Source organism: Rhinolophus ferrumequinum, chromosome 17 (genome assembly GCF_004115265.2).
Source record: "Rhinolophus ferrumequinum isolate MPI-CBG mRhiFer1 chromosome 17, mRhiFer1_v1.p, whole genome shotgun sequence".
NCBI classification, from domain to species: Eukaryota; Metazoa; Chordata; class Mammalia; order Chiroptera; family Rhinolophidae; genus Rhinolophus; species Rhinolophus ferrumequinum.
In genome coordinates, this window is record NC_046300.1 from 38,280,569 (window position 1) to 38,301,679 (window position 21,111).

At 36.9% G+C, this 21,111-nt stretch overlaps 1 protein-coding gene across 1 annotated transcript in view; it reads right to left on the reverse strand.

The window, feature by feature from the left end:
• COPB2 (COPI coat complex subunit beta 2) overlaps positions 1-19,834 on the reverse strand; it is a 30,581-nt gene extending 10,747 nt beyond the window's left edge. Inside the window, exons 1-12 of the mRNA XM_033132409.1 lie at positions 19,698-19,834; positions 12,600-12,737; positions 9,250-9,336; positions 8,919-9,045; positions 7,946-8,094; positions 5,963-6,109; positions 4,986-5,085; positions 4,221-4,363; positions 3,780-3,979; positions 2,296-2,406; positions 215-303; positions 21-127 (exon numbers count right to left, since the gene is read on the reverse strand). Of these exons, the coding sequence (XP_032988300.1) occupies positions 21-127; positions 215-303; positions 2,296-2,406; positions 3,780-3,979; positions 4,221-4,363; positions 4,986-5,085; positions 5,963-6,109; positions 7,946-8,094; positions 8,919-9,045; positions 9,250-9,336; positions 12,600-12,737; positions 19,698-19,700 (1,401 nt within the window). The 5' untranslated portion in view covers positions 19,701-19,834. The remainder of the gene's footprint in view (positions 1-20; positions 128-214; positions 304-2,295; positions 2,407-3,779; positions 3,980-4,220; positions 4,364-4,985; positions 5,086-5,962; positions 6,110-7,945; positions 8,095-8,918; positions 9,046-9,249; positions 9,337-12,599; positions 12,738-19,697) is intronic.
• Between the last annotated feature and the right edge of the window lie 1,277 nt (positions 19,835-21,111).

Sequence of the window (21,111 nt, forward strand, 5' to 3'; positions counted from 1 at the left end):
AAACAATGGCGGGAACTCACGTGTTTGGGCTGAATTTCAATTCTGCGTATGAGTTCTGTATTGTCCCAGTCATAGAAAGCTAAGCCATTTACAGACCTGACTCCCAATAAGAAGCCTCCATAGATACCTAAAAAGAACAAAAAGGTTTCTGTTTAGATATTTTCTGAGCCATTACAAAGCTTCTAAAAATGTATCATATATAAATAACACTCACTTTCAGCTCCAAAATCTGGTTTAAATGATTTTTTTTCCTTAAAGTTCTTAAATATCTTTACAACACTGTTGCTTTCTCTTATTGCATATCTGGGGAAAAATAGAAGGCATACAGTATATTATATACTAAATCACAATTCCACCAAATGTATCTTTAAATACATGAGTAGTGAATTATGCAGAAATATAAAATATTTAAAGATTCACTAACACAATTTTTTCCCTAAGAGATCAGTGAACTCCTTAGAGTTGGACAAATAATGAATGGGTTGCACACTAGTACACAAATTACTAGGGCTTACAAATTATTTCAGAACCTGAAAAAGATCAAAACGTCCATCAGTAGGTAAATGATTAAACCGACTGTAATATATTTATACAATGGAACACTACTCTGCAAAAAAAGGGAACCAATCAAAAACATGCTGAGCTAAGCCAGACATAAGAGTATACACTGTACAACTCCATTTATATGAAACTCTGTGTTTGTCTTTTTTAAGACAAATCTAATCTACAAGTGACAAAAAAAGCAGATCAGTATTTGCTTGGGGCCAGGGAGCAGAGGCAGGGTACTGACTGTTAAGGGAAACACGGGAATTTTTTTGAGGTAGAAATGTTCTGTATCTTGATTGTGCTGGTGGTTCAAGTTTGTATACATTGGTTCAAATTCATTGAAATGCCCACTTAAAATAGTGTTTTTTATTTTATATAAATGATACCTCAAAAAAGTGGCTTAAAAAATTAAGCAAAACTTATTAAGTGGCTCATAAGTCAGCCTTGTTTGGCAACAACTTAAGAAAATTGCATATATTCAGGCATCTGCCTTAAAAAGTGAGCGAGCGTGTGGCCATTCCTGGACATTCAAGAATATTTATTGACATGTGCTTTGCTCAAGACAGAAAAGCTGCAGAAAAGGATTTTGGAAGGCTAAGGCTGAAAAGAGGGAAATACCAAACCAGAGGGAGAGGTATACTGAGAGACGTAAGGCAATTCATGAATTGTAACTTCGCTTAAGATGATAACAAAGTACCTTTTAGTATATGGAACTATGCCTGAATGAGTGTATTTAGGAAATTTATGAAAAGATCAAAACAATTCCTTATCTCTCAATAAACCTTTGTGTTAAAAAAAAAAAAATTATTACACAACACTGAAGCTTAGGTTACCCACTGCTGGGACCAGGGGCAACATAATATGGGGAAAACAAAACAAGAAAACTGTGAAGATGTAATTCAGTGTGTGGTCTGAAAAAAACCAAAGCCCTAATGTCTATTACACGCACCAAACAGGAATGAAAAATGAACCAGTTGGCGACTATCTGCTACAATAATTTAGAGTTAAATGTTTTTTCCTGTTTTTAATGAGAACATTTTATGAACATTCTGAATTCAGACAGAATTTGTTAAGAATGGGAGGTGGTGGTAGAAGAGGGAAAAGATCAAATATATGGTGACTGAAGGAGGACTGACTCTGGGTGGTGAACACACGATGCGATATATAGATGATGTATTATAGAAATGCACGCTTGAAACCTATAAAATTTTACTAACCATTGTCACCCCAAAAATTTAATTGAAAAAAAAAAGTGGGAGGTGGGTAACATCACAGAAATTGAGTTTTTTAAGACTCAATGAAGCACTCATCAATATGACATCAGACTATAGCATTTCTCTCAAGCGACTTATAAAGGAGCATCAGCACCGCAGGACTCCAGATCACAGGGTCACACCAAGTCACCTGCTAAGGACCTGACTTGAGGACCTACTTTGCCTTGAGCCCATAAGCACCAGGCCCTGCCATGGGCTCCCATCAAGGAAATGGGCGCTGGGTCCCCAGTTTAATGGGATTATGAGGTTAAGTTGAGCAAGCCAGCTCAGTGCTGACTACAGTAAGAAGGGCAAAGGCAGCTCCTGCTGCACAGCTGTCTGTGACTCGGATCTTCCCACAGGCAGCTCTGACAACTCTTCTTTAACATGGAGCAGCACGGCCTACGCTGGGCAGCAGGAACCTCTTTAACACAGCCGCACGCAGAACACGCATTTGCAGTCAGCGCGGGCTGGCTAGCACACAGCCAAAACTTACTCTGAGGAATCATGGGCCCATGCAAACTCCTGCGCCGACCCAAAGCTCTTGTTTCTCAGGGCCATTGCTGTGTAGATGATATACTCGCCATCACCACACACCACCACAAACCTAGAAATTACAGAAGCCAGGGAGGGAAGTACAGAGGACCAACGACATACAAAAGAATGATTCATATTTATGGTATAGTATTTCTGATCACAAATGTTATTTCAGTTGACTGCTACAATCGAACCTAATATCTTTTAAAGTTACATATTTCTTTGAATACAGAGCTAGATGTAAATATTCTACCCAAAAATCCAAAGGAAAATTATGAAGATGGGGTTATTGCTGACAATGTTACGGCGTTGCTTTCTCTTACAAACAAAGGTGACTGGGGACAGGAAGATGAGAAGGGCTGGGGCTGTGTGGGGGAGGATTCCCCTAACCCAGCTACTATTTGTTCAGCACCAAGATGCCTAGTAGTTTGCTCACTACATTTATACCCACAGAAGGCCCTATCTTGTTGCAAGACTAGGTTCATTTTAAGGCTGATCATTCAAATGAATAAAAACATCTCACTCCAGTGAGATGTTTCCAGTGAGATGAAAATTTCAATGACTGTTAAATTTGTCAAAATAAACAGGATATTTTAGCACTTAAATATTGAGTAAAAATAGAACGTTGCAGTCAAAATTTTCTCAACAGACGCAAAGCAACCCTCTTTAAAGGTTCTAATTTAGAACACTTTATTGGCTGCTATTGGATTGCCAAAGGTGAAATGCAAAACAGAGCAAAAAAATGTTTTATGATATTAAGGGAAAAATATATGTATTAATCTTCATAAAAAGATTTTATGACAAATAATCATGAATACCATTTACTGAACTAAGCAGCATACTTGGTTTACATAGTTTATCTTCCTTAATACTCAGAACAGCATTATAAAGTGCCCAGATCTATTGTAAAATAATTTTTAAAGCTCCACAGGCTTAAATTCATCATGCTAGCAACTCTTCTCTCACAAGATATGTGGTGCTTTATAAATCTTAAGGGAGGAACAGAACTGATGGTTCAAATTGAAGAAAAAGATTTATTGCCAATCCCAAAACTTTTTCAAAAGATATATAGCTAGAGCCAGCTTTTCTGCTTAAAGAGCAATGAGTCAGCAAACACCGAGAGCACACCTACTAAGTCTCAGCATGAGATGTGACCCTTGCCCTCGGAGGGGCACAAGGACACCGACCCAACACATCTGCAATAAGAACAAACCCAAACTATTTAACTGTTCAAAACTGTGCCGTGGGACCAGGCCAGGAAGGTAAATACGCCTCACCTCGCATGCCAACTCGACTGACTGGCCTGGCTGCACTGAGGACTGTGAGGCCAGAACAAAAGCTCCGTGAGGACTGCCCACCATCGGGCAGCAGTGGACATGCTGTGGACACGCAAACCCTAGCTAACTTACACAGGAGCTCAGAGAGATTTTGGTGCCGGCTTACCGCCCATTAGGATTGTGCTGAATCGTCTGAGGGTATATTTCACAACTGCCCATATCCTTTACTGCCAGTGGCAATCTTTCTCCATCTTTAATTTCAGCATCTCCCATTGCTTTTAGGTTGGCCTGCTGCACTTCTGAATGCTTGGCCCAAATTATCTTTCCATTGGCATCCATGGACATGGCAGGTTCCTCCCGACCAAGCTGAAAGAATGACAAATGGCTCTTAGCAATCAAAAGGAAAACAAAACCACAACACAATTAACATTTTCTATTTTCATTTAACAGAGGGTTCCTTTCTTCCGCTTCAAATCAAATCTCCAGTGCTTAATCTCTTGTGCTTAATGGAAAAGTTCCAGTTTAACAAAGCTAACTGGTGACTTAGAGAATGACTGTACTGAAACACATGGAAAGTTGCTTCTCCTGCGTCATAACTGGAGATTACCTTAACAATGATACTCCCTTCATCATAGCCCAGAGCGACATTGTTGGACCCTCTCAGACTGGCCACACACCAAACCCTCTCCATTCCGTAATTCAGCGTGCTCTCAAGGCGGTATGTGCTTGAATGCCATATACGCACGGTTCCTAAAAAGAAGTATTTCCTTTTAATTTGAACAGCCAACAATAATTTACACCAGATCCCAAAGTCCTTATATTCAAATAGAAAACACTTTCTAGCAGCTTATTTTTTTTAATCTATAGTCTGTAAGTGATCTTATAAAGCAACATAAATAAATTAGTAATAGAAACTTTGTAAGAAACTAAAACTAAGAAATGTAATGTTAAGTGTGAACTAATGACAGGATTTCCTGGGTACAGTGCCTACTATGTGCTAGGTGTTTTATACATGTGATTTCTTTTCATCTTTTCACTATAATCCTGTAAAGTGGCTATGTCTGATCCCACTTCATAATTTGCTCAAACCACACATCCATGAAGTGACAGAATCTGAATTTGACTCCAGGTTTTAGACTCCAAAGCACAGGCTTCTTCAGTTTTTCGCTAGGCTTTTTCTGGTTGTCCTCGTATTTAAGTAACAGTCAAAACACACTGGAATGATGACGATGATGTCCATTTACTCTTTTATAACTTAAGTGTTCTACTCTAACAAAAATATTAAAACTCCATGGAAACCTTCAATTACAATGAGGGCACTCCCTGACTTACATATCTACTTAGTAATTGCAAGCATACATTTCCAACTTACCATCTTCTGAACCTGTGATGATGATTGGCAACTCAGGATGAAAACTGGCACAAGACACATTTTGGGCATGTCCCTCCAGTGTCTGTACACATGTTTTATTCTGTAATCAAGACCCAGAAAACATTTTTATTAATGAAAAACAAATAACTCATCTTTAATTTTCCCAGTGCACATGTACATTATAAATCATAATGGTTAAGACAATCTAAATAATATTCAATACTGACATTTTGAAATAGAATTATCCTGTGTGTTCATATTTCCTCTTATTATTTGATAATATAGGCAAATGTAAATATCACATTTAAAGACAAACACACACACACCACCACCACCACCACCACCCCCAACAAAAGATCTCTCGTTTGTTAAAAAAATATATAAGTATTTTTTCCCTGAATTCCTAAGATAATGTCTAATATTTTTATTCTGTATTTAAATACAAATTTAAATAAGTTCCTGGGTGAAACTGGTTTTCTAGGCCTCACTTTATTAATTATTTGGGGAAATTTGATGTGAGAAACAAATTAAATTTAACAAAATCTTGAAGATAAAAAGCATAGTAAGAAGAGTTCATAACTAGGTTTACAAGAATCTATGCAACAAAATGGTTGTACCACGGCTATGTCATGACATTATTCTTTGATCTAGTTTTCAAATATAAACGGAAGTCTGCCAGTGAGGATACTAGAAGAGGTAACAATTCATTTTAATTAAAATGTTAAAATTTTTAATTTCTACTATTAAATGAAAAATAAACATGATTATTTTAATTTTATTTTTAAAATCTTGATAGGCTTTTTTTTTTTTCTATTTTTATGGAGAATTCTGGGATTACACAGTTTAGGTGCAAGTACTGAGGCCTTCAGTTTATTATGCTATGAACACAGTTCAACCACCTAAATTTTAATTGTCCTATAAGAAACAGTAAGAAGCATGTCTGACATCTGGCAAGTAAGGTTACAAAAGAACTATACCTGATAGTCCCATATTTTAACCAGACGGTCATCTGCACCTGAAATGAGGTATGGTTTGTCGCCACCACTGTAGTAATCAATGCAATTGACGCCTTTCTCATGTCCCTCCAAAGTGAAGTTCGGTGAGGAAGAGCCCAGCTGCCATACCTTCAGAGAACAACAGCATTTGCCAGTCAGTATGCAGACTTGCTTTTCAGAAGACAGCTCTATCACACTTCTGACATATTATATAAAATGTGAAAGCCCAGGAGAGAGAAGCTACATTGTTTTTCACCTGAATTTCCACGGGGGCAGAATCACTATGGTATAATCTGAAAATGCCAATTTCCAGGCTTTAATCCCCAGAGATTGTGATTCATTCAGATTGTGGCTCTACAATGAAGCTTAGGAATCTGTTTTTAACAGACACCCCGGGTGATCCATAGGCTACACTTTGTGAAACACTACTTGAAGGGTAGAAAATGATTTTATGTGAGATTTAATATAAAGCTAAAGAAAGTGGATTTAGTAAGCTATACTAAAAGGAGAACATTACTCCTGAATTAAAAAATTAAAAGTATGGAAAAGTACACAAACATTACTATAGCACTGGTACTGAGCTTTATCTTTACAAATATTTAATGAGCACCTACTATATGAGAGACCCTGTGGGAAGTATAAAGATGTGTAGACAAATGTTTACCACCTCCTGTATACAACAAACTTTAGTACAACCAAAGATAAGCAATTCTTATTCTCAAAATACACGTAATTTAGTGAAAAAAAGTTCAAAACTAATTTCAAAGTTTCCAACCTATGTCAAAAGCAAAGATAATCCAATGAAAGAAAAAAAACCCTAAGATATTCAGACATGTAACATTTAATAGTTAAATTGTCAGGCAAATAGCACATAACATTTTATATAAGTTAAAGGAAGATAAAAATGTTATATAGCTATAAGCATATACATGTTATCAAAAGTCAATGCAATATATAATTTTAAATCTATGCATACAGAGGTATTTTAAATACTGCAATGGAAAAAGGAATATGACTGCATTCACGACGACATGTATGAAGCATCTGGTACTGGCGAGGCACCATGCATCTTGCTAATAAGTGTCTGTCTGGGGGAAAAGGGTGACAGTTCCTGCCCCCAGCATCAACGTTTCAGGGGATAAAGATTTCAAAGACACATTATTATTCAATGTGAAGGCCGTAATAGAGGCAAAAAGCAATGGAGGGAATGGGATGAGCATGACTGAATCTGTCTAGAGGTGAAATGGACATTTGAAGAGAGCTTCGCAGAGTAAATAATTGTGCTAAGCCTTGAAAGATGAGTAATTCTCCAGAGGAAAATAAATCAGGGAGAATAAAGAATACTGCAGGCAGAGGGAACAGCTAAGTAAGGTATAATTCTGTGAACACTCATGACATCTAGAGAATGGTGAGTAGACCAGGATTACAGGACATATCTCATAATATCAGCTGAGGCTAGTCTTGGAAACCCTTGTATTCTGCACTAAGGCTTTTGGACTTTATCCTTAGGTTGGCAACTGATAAGATAGAATTCATGTTTTAGAAAGATAACTGGCTGCAGTATGGAAAAATGGAGTAAGGAAAGAGAATGGAGGCAGATGAAATTTAAATATAAAACATAAATAATCAGCATAAGTCAACAACGTATACACTGAAAGGAGAGGAAATACTAACCTAGAGAATTTATGGGCATTTTTCTTATGCTGGGTTTGCAGAGGTTTAAAAGTCTTCCAACATATTGCTTCCACATGGGAAAAAACACTCCTTCATTAAGAACACCGAGTTGCCACAATATTTTTCTAAATAGATCCCTTCTAGATCAAAACGAGAAGTCCTATTTTGACTTCAAAATGAGCTTCTGAGAGAAACTTCTAAGATGGAAATAACTGGGCAACCAGTAGCAAAACACCTAAAAGAACTACGTTTCACCAATAACCATACCTGACACAAGAGGTGGGAACCTACCTTGATGGTCCTGTCCAAAGACGCGCTGGCAAACTGATTGTTATCTTTGGGGTTGATCACAATCTGCATAACATAATGGGTGTGTCCCTCAAACACCTGTGAGCAAGACCACTTTTTATCCCAGTCCCAGAGCTTAATAAGCATGTCATCTAGGCCAAAAGAAAGTCTCAGGTTAGTTGCAATTCCTATTTATTTTATTCAGAACTAAGACGTCTTTGTGCTTTTAAGGCAGCAAATCTAACACGAATCATACATTCTATGACTTACAGAAATACAATCAGAATGAATAGGTTTTTCAAAGTCCTTATTTATTCTAAGAATAAACTCTACAGAAAAGTAGAGATAAAACAGAGAAATTACTAATAGCAAATATAAAAATTTCATGGAAAAATTTTTGAAAGACTCTGGGCTTTACAGAATGACAAAAGAGTAATACAACTTCGATCAAAGTGTGACTGAATAATGACAGCAATGACTATTTAGGGAATAAGCCTTATAATAATACAAGATTGGTTTAAAGAGGTTTTGAGTTACTTCTCAAGTTTTAACTTAAAAATGTTTCAAAGAGCTATTACCAGTTCAGTGCAACTTGTCTTAATTGCCCTCCAAAAGGTCCACTGTTTTATACATAACACCAAGGAGCAAACTAGTCTGGTACAAAGGTAAAACTGTCTAGGGTATGTGGCAATCTGCTGAAAGCTCACTCATTAGCATGTAAATTAGCTCTGTGTTCAGCAGACATATGAAGACCTTTGGGAATTGGAACAATTTCTATACAAATCCTAAGTAGAGTTGATATGTCATTAAAATACAAAAGCAAGCAGCATGGATAGCAAGTTAATGGATTTAAATAGTTTAAAGGCTGCTTGGAATTAGAACTCTACTTGTTAACAGCAGTAAAGAATTGCATGTCTCACTGAATGAAAATGAATTACTCAAAGAGATGCACATGACCAAAAGGGGTCACTCTTACCGCTACTAGTTAGAATGAAAGGCTGGGTGGGATGAACAGCGATACAGCGAATGTAGTCTGAGTGCGCTTCAAACATATGAACTCTCTCCAGAGTATTGTAATTGAACACTCTAATCTGCATGTCATCCTAGAAATGGAAATTTAAAAGCCATCATTACTGTTAGGAGGTAAAATGCACAGAAACGTCTACTATGGGCTCGAGGTATAAAGTTCATGTTTCTAAACATTACACTAATTAACAAAAACAAGTCACGAATCAAAATTCTGCAACTCGTGTATATAATCACGACCAATTCAGAAAATGGGATTAGAAATTCATATAATTACTTACCGCTCCTGTCACAACCCAATTCTTCCTTGCAACAAACTTTGCAGCTCGAACAGGAAGATCACACACTTCAAATGTTTTCACCAGTGTCTTTAAAATTTAACAAGAATATACACTTTGAGTTATGAAAAAATAACTGAAAAAAATCTATTCTATTATATTTAAAACATAGAATTATTTACATCACTTTTAATTTAAAAATATCCTCAGGCTAAAATATGAAAGCTCAATAGTCAAGTGAAAAAAACAGACCATTTTTTTTTTTAACAGATTCAAAATTAAAATACTTAAAAAAGATAAAAGAAAGCAAATGTCCACAAGATGAAATTACAGATCCTCTACACTCCAGCCCTTCTCTACTTCTCTAGCCTCAATGGCTGCCCCCAACCTTACATTTGCTCCTGTTCCCTCTGCCTGAAAACCCACCCACAGAACCTTATACTTCCCTTTCATAACTTAGCACCTTCATAATTATATGTTTAACGTCAATCTTTCCTGCTAAGCTCCCTGAGTGCAGAAATCTTATTCATCACTATATTCCCAGAGCCTAAAACAGTGGCTGGAAAACAACCAGTGTTATAAGTATTTGTTGAATGAATTAGCTCTTAGTTTCTTCTTTTTAGAATTAAACCCATGAACTCATAAACTCATAAAAAGATACAATTCTTTTGCACACTTTAGCATATGCTTCCATACAACAAATGCTCTTTATCTTTTTTTAGGGAAGTATGAGAGCACAGCAATTTAGATGTCCCTTCAACTGTTCACAGTGGAGTAATATACACAGGATAAAGGTAGAAAACTAGGAGACCCTCTTGGAAAAAAAAAGCAGGGATGAATGCATTTCTTTGTTCTCCCACTTTGATCCTGGTTCCTTAAAATTCTAACAATCAACTTCCATTTTTCAATCTCTCTTTCTGTATAGAGTAATGAAAACATTATAATCTTACTGATTGATTGGCCATGTGTACTAAATAAAAAGAATAGGAATGGTTCATAAGAACTGTTGAGAAGTTCTGGCTTGAGAAGATTCTTCAGACAAATACTGAATAAATGGGGACATAACGCTCCAACTTGCACAACTGCTACCAGCTAACTGTGATAGACACTGAGAACAGACACAACTTGCAGTCTATGAGATGACAGACAAATCCATGAAAGCTCACGAGGAGCCAACAACCCAGGGATCTGCTGAGCAGTAACAATAAAGTAGCAACAGAACAGTCGTGGTTCAGGTCCATGTTAAGTGCTGTGGCTGATACACATGAAATGAGGGATGGTGCCCATACTCTAGAAGCTAAACAATCTAAAGAGGAGGAAATGCTACACACTCAACATATAAACTCCCAGTGTAAGTTAGGAAAACAATGACGAACACACGTCTGGCAGCACATAGGTCTCATACACAGTTTTCCCTAATTTGATTTGGTCCTTTTGACAATCCTGTGCTGTAGGGACGGAAACAATATCATCATTTCAGATAAATAAACTGAGCCTCCACATGCTTACAAGGCTTGCCCGTATCTCTTAATTAGCAGGATAGCTTCAACTTCTAACATACTGATTTTTAAACCATTGTAGCCACCACCTTAAAGAGTATATAATATCCCTTATTTGAAATTCAAGTACATTTGAATTTCATTCCAAAAACCTTTTTGCCTTTTTAAAGAATTTTGCTCTCGATATACATGAATGGCAAGTAACTCCTGTTGATAATTGGAAAAAAAAAAAAATCAGGGAGAACCAAAAATCGATCAATCATCAACAGACTTACTGAGTAGCAACTGTTCTACTGTGAGCCTGACTGCCAGGTACGTACTTGGGGCAAGTGAGGGAAATAAGACTAGGATGATCCCTGCCCTCATTGAACCTCCATTCGTGAGGGAAAGAAGAAAATTAAACAAGATATTTCCAATGAGATAAATTATGCAAGTACAAGCAGACAGCCTTGCAGGAGGGCACAGAAGGGAAGGGTACAAAAGAGAAAAAGGAGGCAAAGTAGATGACCCAGGTAAAGTAGAGTAATGTTACAGTAAAACCTAGAGAAAGATAAAGGAGGTACACTGGGCTTTCGAATGTACTACAGTGTATATAAATAAGGAATGTGCTGTGTATACACACAAAACAAAATTTTAAATGCTTAAAAAACAATATACTACAGTAAATCGACAGAGCTGAGACATGGCTAAATGGAGATGATAGAGAGGGTCGCTAGGAAGAATTAGGAAGTGTGGTGGGTGAGGCATCAACGTATCTGTAAAGCATAAAATCAGAAAGTTTTTAAACATTTGCATGGAGAAGTAGACCAAAAATAAAAAACGGAATGCATATTATCTGCATCAAGGCAAAAGGAATTCACAAGGTCAAGATGTGAAACTGCAAAGGACATAAATCCTGAAATAGTGATATAGTAAGAATGGAATGTTTATTATTCAGTATTTAACAATTATTGAGCACTTACTATGTGTCAGGTAATGTTTCTAGGCCCTGGGACACAGCAGAGAACAGAGTGCTAATAGGTATAAAATGTCACTGATGAGGTCTTGGTTTAGTGTGCAGTCACTGCTGTGTCAGGATCGTGACATAAGACTGTGACGGCGTTTGCAGGTTCACTCCTGACCTTGGCTCCCTAAGCCTACTGCTGCCATCCTCAAATGTGAATTTTCTGAATTTTAAGAACTGAATCTTGGACGTTGAGGATAATTACTGTATAACCAGACACATAACTGTATGGTATATGTTCTGTACTTTGATAGAAAAAGATTAAGGGATGGTCAAGAAAGACTGGAAAATATGAGATAAACTAATTTGAAGGATACATTATTCACTCAGATGAAAGAACAAAACAAGCATTTAAGGCAAGTATAAAATGCATATTCTCATATGTGTAATCAAAAGCTTATTACAAATATTTCTGATATAATCTATAATTCATATGGCTATTTGAAAATTATCTGCGTATCATTATGTCGAGCAGTTAGAAAAAAAGTAAAATTAAAAATGCCACTCTTAAGATTGTTAGAATATTCACTGAATGGAAAATTAAGTACTATTAAATTCTTTAGCTAAAGCAAGTGATTTTATATTGGTTTTAGTTTCCTTAATTTCAAAAAAAAAAGCTAATACTACCTACATCAGAATTTAACATTTAAATAGTGCACATAACAAGCCCAGAACAATTTCTCCCACAAGATATTCCCTTATAAATGTTAGTTCCTCTATTGAAAATTCTTTGTAGCAATTTGAGAAAGCAGTCTGCATATAGCTACTGGACTCTGTTATGATATTTCTTATCTCTCATTATAAACACAGTCTAACACAGTGTTTCCAATAAAGTCCTTAAAAATTCCTACCTGTGTTTCATGATTCCAAACGCACACACTGCCATTGTAAAGACTCGCCAACATCCATGGCTCTGTGGGGTGCAAATCCACACTCTTAACTCGATCAGATCGAGCAGTTAACTTTCTCTTGATATCAAGTCGTAGAGGCTAAGAAGAAACAACATTAAAAAACAACAACATTAAATTTCTATGCCAAATAAAATATGTTTGAGATCTTAACTAAAAACAGTGCATTAACAGGCCTTCAAAACAATTCAGATTTTACTTTGCTAAATTGTAGACACAGTTTCAAGTCTAAACAGTTGGATGGAGAAGCAGACCAAAAACAAAAAACAAACCCATACCTAAAATAACCAACAACAAAAAACCGAAATGCATATTATCCACATTAAGGCAAAGGAATTCACAAGATAAATTCTTCTACTTCTTCACTTATATATATAAAAAATATACTTTAAAATTTTTAATTTATAGCAACAGTTGTCAAACTTTTGGTCTCAGGACCCTTTATACTCTTAAAAAATTTTAAGGATCCTAAAAAGCTTTTGTTTATATGGGTTATATCTATTAATATTTACCAAGTTAAAAGTTAAAGTTGAGACAACTTAAAATACTTATATATTAATTCATTTTCAAATAACAAAAATAAACCCATTTCATGTTAACTTCAATAATGTATTTTTATTAAAAATAACTATATTTTCAAAAGAAATTTAGTGAAATTTAGCAATATTTCACATTTTTGCAAAACTTTAAATTCTGACTTAACAGAGGGCAGTTAGTTTTTCATATCTGCTTTGGCAACATGTTGTGATATGCTGTTTTGGTTGATGTATATGAAAAAAAAAAAACCTGGCCTCACAAAGAAATGTAGTTAGAAAGAAACATTTTAATACTTTTTTCAAGTAATTATGGATATTCTTCTTTGATATCACACCAAAACTTAACAAGTGGTAGTTTCTTAAAGGTTGGTTGCAGTATGAAATCTGAAACCATATAAATGAACTTTTTATACATACTTAAAACTCATCGGTTTATTCTGTATTTTTATTTAAGTTATAAATTTTCAATTACAGTTGACATTCAACATTATATTAGTTTCAAGTATACAGCATAGTGGTTAGACATTTAAATAATTTACAAAGTGATTCCCCCCAGTAAGTCTAGTACCCACCTCTAGTCTGTATTTTGAATAGATCTTTCACCCATGTTTCATTTTGTAATATCATGCATTGGTCATTTGGATGACCAAAATGTTGGTTCACTGAATTATGCAAATATTCCAAATATTGACAGGTTTCATTATACAGTATCAAAATCACATTCATTAATATCACCATCAACCTCAAATCATAAGTTTTTAAGTATTAATTAGAAATCTTTTAAGGTCAATTATAGAAGTTTTCTAAAATTCTAACCTTCACTGGAAAGCTCTAATTTTATAATCAGCGACAAATACTGTCAATGATCAAATAACTTCTTTTAGTTTTTAGAAAATGTCTGCTAAATTATCAAGTCTAAACAATCACAGTTTGTCAGCCATTGTTTCAAGTAAAGCTAGCAACTTAAACAGAATGCAGCACAAGTGCTTTATGCGTACTTCCCATTTCATCACACAGAATTAAACGGTGTATACACTCAAGTGTTGAGATGCAATAAAATTAATTTTTACTACATCAACGACATTCTTAATGAAACTGGCTTTAAAAAAACAAACAAAAAGCTGTGTGATAGTGAAGAACATACTATCAGTACAATTTGGTGACACTGAGCCAGCAGTTTTACCTTCCATTAATTTACACCATCAGTACAAATATCAACATCGTGAAAAGGGCCAATAGTGTCTTACCATTAGGAAAATAGTTTTAATCTGTGGACCTCTTGAAAGAGTATACAGAAGACTCCTAGGAGATTGTTGACTATACTTTGAGAACCCTTGGTTTACAGAATACCTAGTAAACATAAACTATCTACTAAATCACAATTTCTGCCCATGTCATTAGCATCACATAAGAAAATATTCTTAAGAAGAGTTATTCATGGATTCTTAGTAAACCTAAACAATAATATTAATCAAAACAGTATGGTATTGGCATAAAAACAGACACCGAGATCAATGGAACACAATAGAGAGCCCAGAAATAAACCCACACATACATATGGTCAATTAATTTATGACAAAGGAGTCAAGAATATACAATGGGAAAAGGTCAGTCCCTTCAATAAATGGTGTTGGGAAAACTGGACAGCTACATACAAAACAATGAAACTGAACCCCTATCTTACACCATACTCAAAAATTAACTCAAAATGGAATAAAGACTTTAAGGTAAGACAGGAAACCGTAAAACTCCTAGAAGGATACGTAGGAAAAAAGCATCCTGACATCTGTCTTAGAGATGATTTTTTGAATGACACCAAAAGCAAAGGGAACAAAAGCAAAAATAAACACGTGGGATGACATCAAACTAAAAAGCTTCCACTCAGCAAAGGCAACCACCAAAAAAAAAAGAAAAAGCAACCTACAGAAAGGGAGAAAATAATTGCAAATCATATACATGACAAGGGACTAATAGCCAAATCATATAAAGACCTCATACTAGTCAACAGCAAAACAAAAAAAAATCCAATTTAAAAATGTGCAGAAGATCTGAATAGATATATTTCTAAAGACATACAGGTGGCCAACAGGTACATGAAAAGATACTCAATATCATTAATCATCAGGAAAATGCAAATCAAAACCACAATATCACCTCACACCTGTTAGAATGGCTATTATCAAAAAGACAAGAAATAATGTGTAGATGAAGATATGGAGAAAAGGGAACCCTTGTGCACTCTTGGTGGGAATGTAAATTGGTGCAACCACTATGGAAAACAGTACGGAGGTTCTTCAAAAAATTAAAAATAGAACTACCATATGATCCAGCAATTCCACTTCAGGGTATTTGTCCAAAGAAAACAAAAACACCAACTCTGAAAGATATATGCATCCCCATGTTCACAGCAGCATTATTTACAATAGCCAAGACTTGGAAACAACCCAAGTGTCCATGAATGAATGAATGAAGACAGACACACACACACAATGGAATATTATTCAGCCATAAAAAGAATGAAACCTTGGATCTTGAGGGCATTACACTAAATGAAATAAGTCAGACAGAAAAAAACAAATACTGTATGATCTCACTTATATGTGGAATCTTAAAACAAAAACAACAACAACAACAACAAAAACCAAGTGTTCTCTATCTGTTCATAGAGAACATACTGGTGGTTACGAGAGGAGGCTGGGGGATCAATGAAATGGGTGAAGGGAATCAAAGGGAACAAACTTCCAGTTGTAAAATAAATAAGTCATGGGGATATAATGCACAGCATGGTGACTATAATTAATAATACTATGTTGCATATTTGCAAGTTGCTAAAAGAGCGGATCTTCAAAGTTCTCATTATAAGAAAAAACAAATATTTGTAACTATGTATTGTGATGGATGTTAAATAGACTTATTGTGAACATTTCACAAGATATAGAAATATCTGATCATTATATTGTACACCTGAAACTAATATAATGTTATATGTCAATTATACCTCAATAAAAAAAAAATTAAGTTCTTTGAAGAAAAGCAGATTTTGGCAACAATATTAGTAAATATTAGGCAATGTAATGTGTGATCAACACGGGTTATATCCACGTCCATGAAGGCCTATGGAGTCAAAATAAGTGTGTTTATATTATTTTAATGGATTTAAGTTACAGGAACCTAATGAAAATTAGAACAATTTTAAACAAGAACTAAAATACTCTTTCAAACCAGAAAATACTAATAGTTTAAGACAGCTTTTTTCAACCTGGATTCCTCATCTAAACCACAGAACAGATAATGATTTAAACAACTATTTTCTCAATTCTCCCAAGGATACTATTCTAGGAGAAAAGCTAATTCATTACATACAGGATGCCTCAGGGCAGTAGGCTTAATTCTCTCTTGGAAGCAAATTGACAAAGACTAATTTAAAACATATTTCCCCTTCAACAGGTCTTAAACACAACCTAAAAGTTTATCTGTCAGGTTGAGTTACCGCCAAATCTTTATTTTTGTGATCTTCCATGATGATGATGAGTGGGACAGAAATTTAAGGACACTTTCAACACAAAATGAAGGCTGCTGGACAATTTCAGCACAGATAATGTCCTGAGACAAAGCAAACACTTCACAGGGCTTTTATTCATTGTTTTGCATCTGTATCAACTGCGGGTCACCGATTACTTCGAACCTTGTTCTTCTATACATGCCTCCCTCACTTTTAGCGACAACCTATACCTCTCAATCTACTTTAAAAGACCAGAGTTCTCTGGCTCTTCTCTACAATCACCACAAAAATGTTTCCAGTCATTTCTCCTGATCTCAAACTTTCTACTTTCAAACTATCATCTTCACGTTCTTTGCTCATTCAGGGAAGCAGGACCTTTTACTTCACCCATTTCTGAATTTTGCCCCATTAATTATCATAAAAAATTTTACCTCCTTTTTCTGGTCTCTTCAGAATCAACAAACATGACATGTGTCTACTATGTGCCAGGAACCATGGTGGGGCTTTCACATAAGCCATCCCACCTCATACTTTAAATCCTCTGGTAAATTGGACACTTAAATCAACTGTACATTTTACCATAAAAATGTCTTAACTGACTGATTACTGAGAAGGTGGATCAGGGGACTGAGCAGTCCCAGTATACTTCTACCTGCACCCAAAGCACAAATCCCAGTTTCAGAAGCACAGCGAGGAGCTCTTGCCGTATTCCTCACAACATTTAAGTGACTACTTTGAATGAGACCTTGTCCTAGGCACTGTGAAGTACAAAGGTGATTAAGGTACTCATTCTGTACCCTCCGTTCTAAACATCTCCCCTCCATCTTCCAAAAGCTGGACTTTGAGGGCGCAGCTTAAAAGCTACTGCCACCAATATGATCTTTCTGATTACTCTAGCCAGACGTATACGGGATGCTGTTAAAATGAAGATTTAATTTGAACCTTTAACATTTGTGCATAGTTCTCTTTTTGCTTTCTAAAGTAGATGCTTCCCAAGGGCAGGATCGTTGCTTATTCATTTTATCTCCACAGCACCGTATGTAAACAGGGGTACTCTGGGTATTATTGTCATCTGGTTCCAGACCATTGCAATAAAGCAAGTCACATGAATTTTTTTGGTTTCCAAATGCATGTAAAAGTTATGCTTATACTATACTGTAGTCTAGTAAGTGTGCAATAGCATTATATCTAAAAAACAACGTACACACCTTAGTTACAAAATACTTTATTGCTAAAAAATGCCAACCATCACCTGAGCCTTTAGCAAGTTGTAATCTTTTTGCTGGTAGAGGGTCTTATCTTTAATATGTACAAACAAACAAACAAACAAAAAATATCTGCAAAGTGCAATAAAACAAAGCATAATGAAACAAGGTATGCTTGTATTTGGGTTATGGGGGTTTACGGACAGACAGTATAATCCAGATCTAGAGAATCATGCTGGATTCAAATTTCAGTTCCACCCTCATTTCAAATGTGCAACAGTAGACAGATAGGTTTACTTCACGTCTCTCAGGTTTGACATAAGTAAAAGCGTCATAACACTATTAAGTACCTCTTAGTATTATGAGAAATAAATTCAGTGTTAAGCAGTTAGAACAGTGCCTGATCTATTGTAACCACTGCACAAATATTAAGTCACTCTCCCAGTTGTGAGAATTAGAGCACACAGTAAATACCCTATGATAAATAAGTGAATAAAGAAATTAGCATTTTGAATCTTATACAAAAAATTTTAAATGTGTTAACGAATGAAGGAAATATTTTATTATAAAAATACGTTCTTAAATGTAAAAATTGCAAAAGAAAACTAAATTAGGCAGATCCAAAGGCCTTTTCCAAAAATGTCCATTACTGAAAGCACAGCAGACCCCAGACCAAAGCAGGTAGTAATATGAGGTGGTATAAGTAAGACACTTGAAGTCTTGCTCAGGAGCCCTTAACCTGGGGACTCAAGAAAGTTCATGGATGGCGGTGGGGGGTGTCTTTGTAATTTACGTAATGCTGTGTTTCTCTATGCATTTTTCTGAGAGTATCCAAAACTTTCACCAGTTTCCCCAAGGAATCACTCTCTGTTGTAGTTCTAACTCTGCCTCAATTAGCCTGTACAAACTTAGTTTTAAGTTTTTTTTAACTGCAAGATGAACAACTTGGACTTAATTCCTAAGACCTTTAAGCTCCAAAAATCTTTGAACCTGTGCTTCTTCACAAGTGGAAAAAAAAAGGGCAGGAAAATGTTTAAATATAAAACATTGACTTTCTTCCATTTTTTTCAGAAAAGGTATTTTCACACTACTGTATTTTGTTTCCTTATTATTGTAACACTCTTGTGCAAAAGTATTTCAGCGCATTTTGGGGATGAGGGTGATAATTACAAAAGTGCCCTTACGACTGACATTTCCACCAGCCACTATATTTGCAAATGCAAAAAAGCAGGCCAGTTCTATAAACAACCCTCTAACCCTTCTTTCCCTCCAGTAACCTAAGCCAGAATCCCAAAGCAGTTGAAATTCCACTTTTGACTCCATATACACTTTACTTTCTTGCTTGCTTCTCTGCTTAAGTCCATAACTTGTGGTCAGCACACACTATACCAGTAATAAAATAAGTTCAACATGAATGCAAGACCAGCTGTCACCGTGTCAAGGGCAGAATGAGGTAGTTTTGCCAAAGCCTTCCACGAAGTTCGTTTTCGGCCTCTTGTATGTATTTCCCTACACCACGGACCCCGCTGCGCACCAGGAGCTCTGTCAAACGCCCTGAGCACCGGAGAAGTTAGTGACCTCTCAATTCCAGGCACGGCCTCCCCAAACCATCCGGGTCTCCGGGGTCCCACCGCCTCCTCCATCACAGATCTCAAACTGGCCCAGGACCCCGCAAGGCCTGAGGCGGGGGCCGCAGCGGGAGCCCAGACGGCTTCTTACCGCGGCCCCAAGTCCAGGAGCCCCAGGAACTGGCCTCAGCCGAAGGGGCCTTGCTCCCTCCTGCAGGGTCTGGACCTACCATGTCTCCGTCGGTCCCAGGCCGTCCGCCCTCACTTGAAACCGGCAACACAACCCCTGAAAAGACCCACCGACCCGCTGACCCGCCGACTGACTGACGTGGAACTTCCGTAAGACAGTTCTCGCGATGTAGGGGACCAGCGCGAGCGCCTGCGCAAACCAGGCGTAGGCCTTAAGTGTCCCAAGCCCCTCCCCAGTTACCTAGGCAACGGAGCCATCCTGTTGCCGCGTGAGCAGGGAGGTGTGGCCTCGGCCATCAAGGGCAGTGGCCGGGTGCTGCTGAGCCCGGACGGGAACTTGAAAGCCGAGAGATACGTAAAAAAAAAAAAAAATGGGAAAGACGAAATGTTTAATCCCTGCTGGACGCTAATGGCAGGGGAAGCTCCCCTTATAGTGAAGTTGTATCCCAGAGGCTGAGAAGCGCTGTCGGGCTCTGACTGAGGGGAGGGATGGGGAGAGAGATGAAGGCGAGGCAAGGCTCTAAGCCCACAGTATTCTGATGGGCTAGAGATAGAGGCCCAGAGACTTCTCTGCGGGCCCTGGACTTGGCTGGCGCTGATTGAGGCTGGAAAGATTTGAGCGGGACTCCGGGCTGAGCTTCAGGCCTCTGAGGTCAGAGGGAGGTGAAGAGCCTTCAGTTCTGGAGCTCCCCGGAGATGGGACTACCAGCTGCACACGATCCCTTTTTATTGGGCATCGACTGTGTTATTCATTCACCAATGTGTGTCTATCCTCAGCTGTGTGCCACATGAAATCTAAAGGATCCCTATTTTACTGATGAGGAAACTAAGGCTCAAAGAAGTTCCCTGGCCAAGGCTGCATCTTAAGCAGTAGAGTCAGTATTTGATCCCAGACCCCTATGTCCTCAAAGCCCTGTGCTCTTTCTACTGCATCCAAGTATCTCTTCATTAAGGTAGTTGGACTCTAGAATAAAGATCTGCACCACTGCCAACCACCCTTCACCTTCCATTTCTGCTTTTCTTCTTTTTTTAAATACCAGGGGCCAAATAAAACGTGTCCTCTGACTACATATAAATGAGTACCTCTGGCCTGAGGGAAGCCTTGGAGGTTTTCTTAGACCTCTAGATTTTCAGAAATGCAAAAATAAATGAATAAAAATAAAAATATCTGTATTGAAAGTGACAGTCAGAGGAAGACATGGACTCTGAATCAGTAATTTGGCTTTTAGGATCTTTGCTGCTAATATGATCTCTTCGTGGGCTTCAGTTTTCCTCATTAAAAAAAAAAAATTAGGTTGAATAATTTCTAAAGACCCTTCCCTTTAGTACCATTTTGTGTTTCCGTCATATTCAATAGTAGAAAGAAGAGTGGGTCTGGAACTGGATTTTAGTGCCTGCAGTGTGATGTTATGATATGTAAATTGAGACTAATTGAATACTTTGCTTATGCTTTTG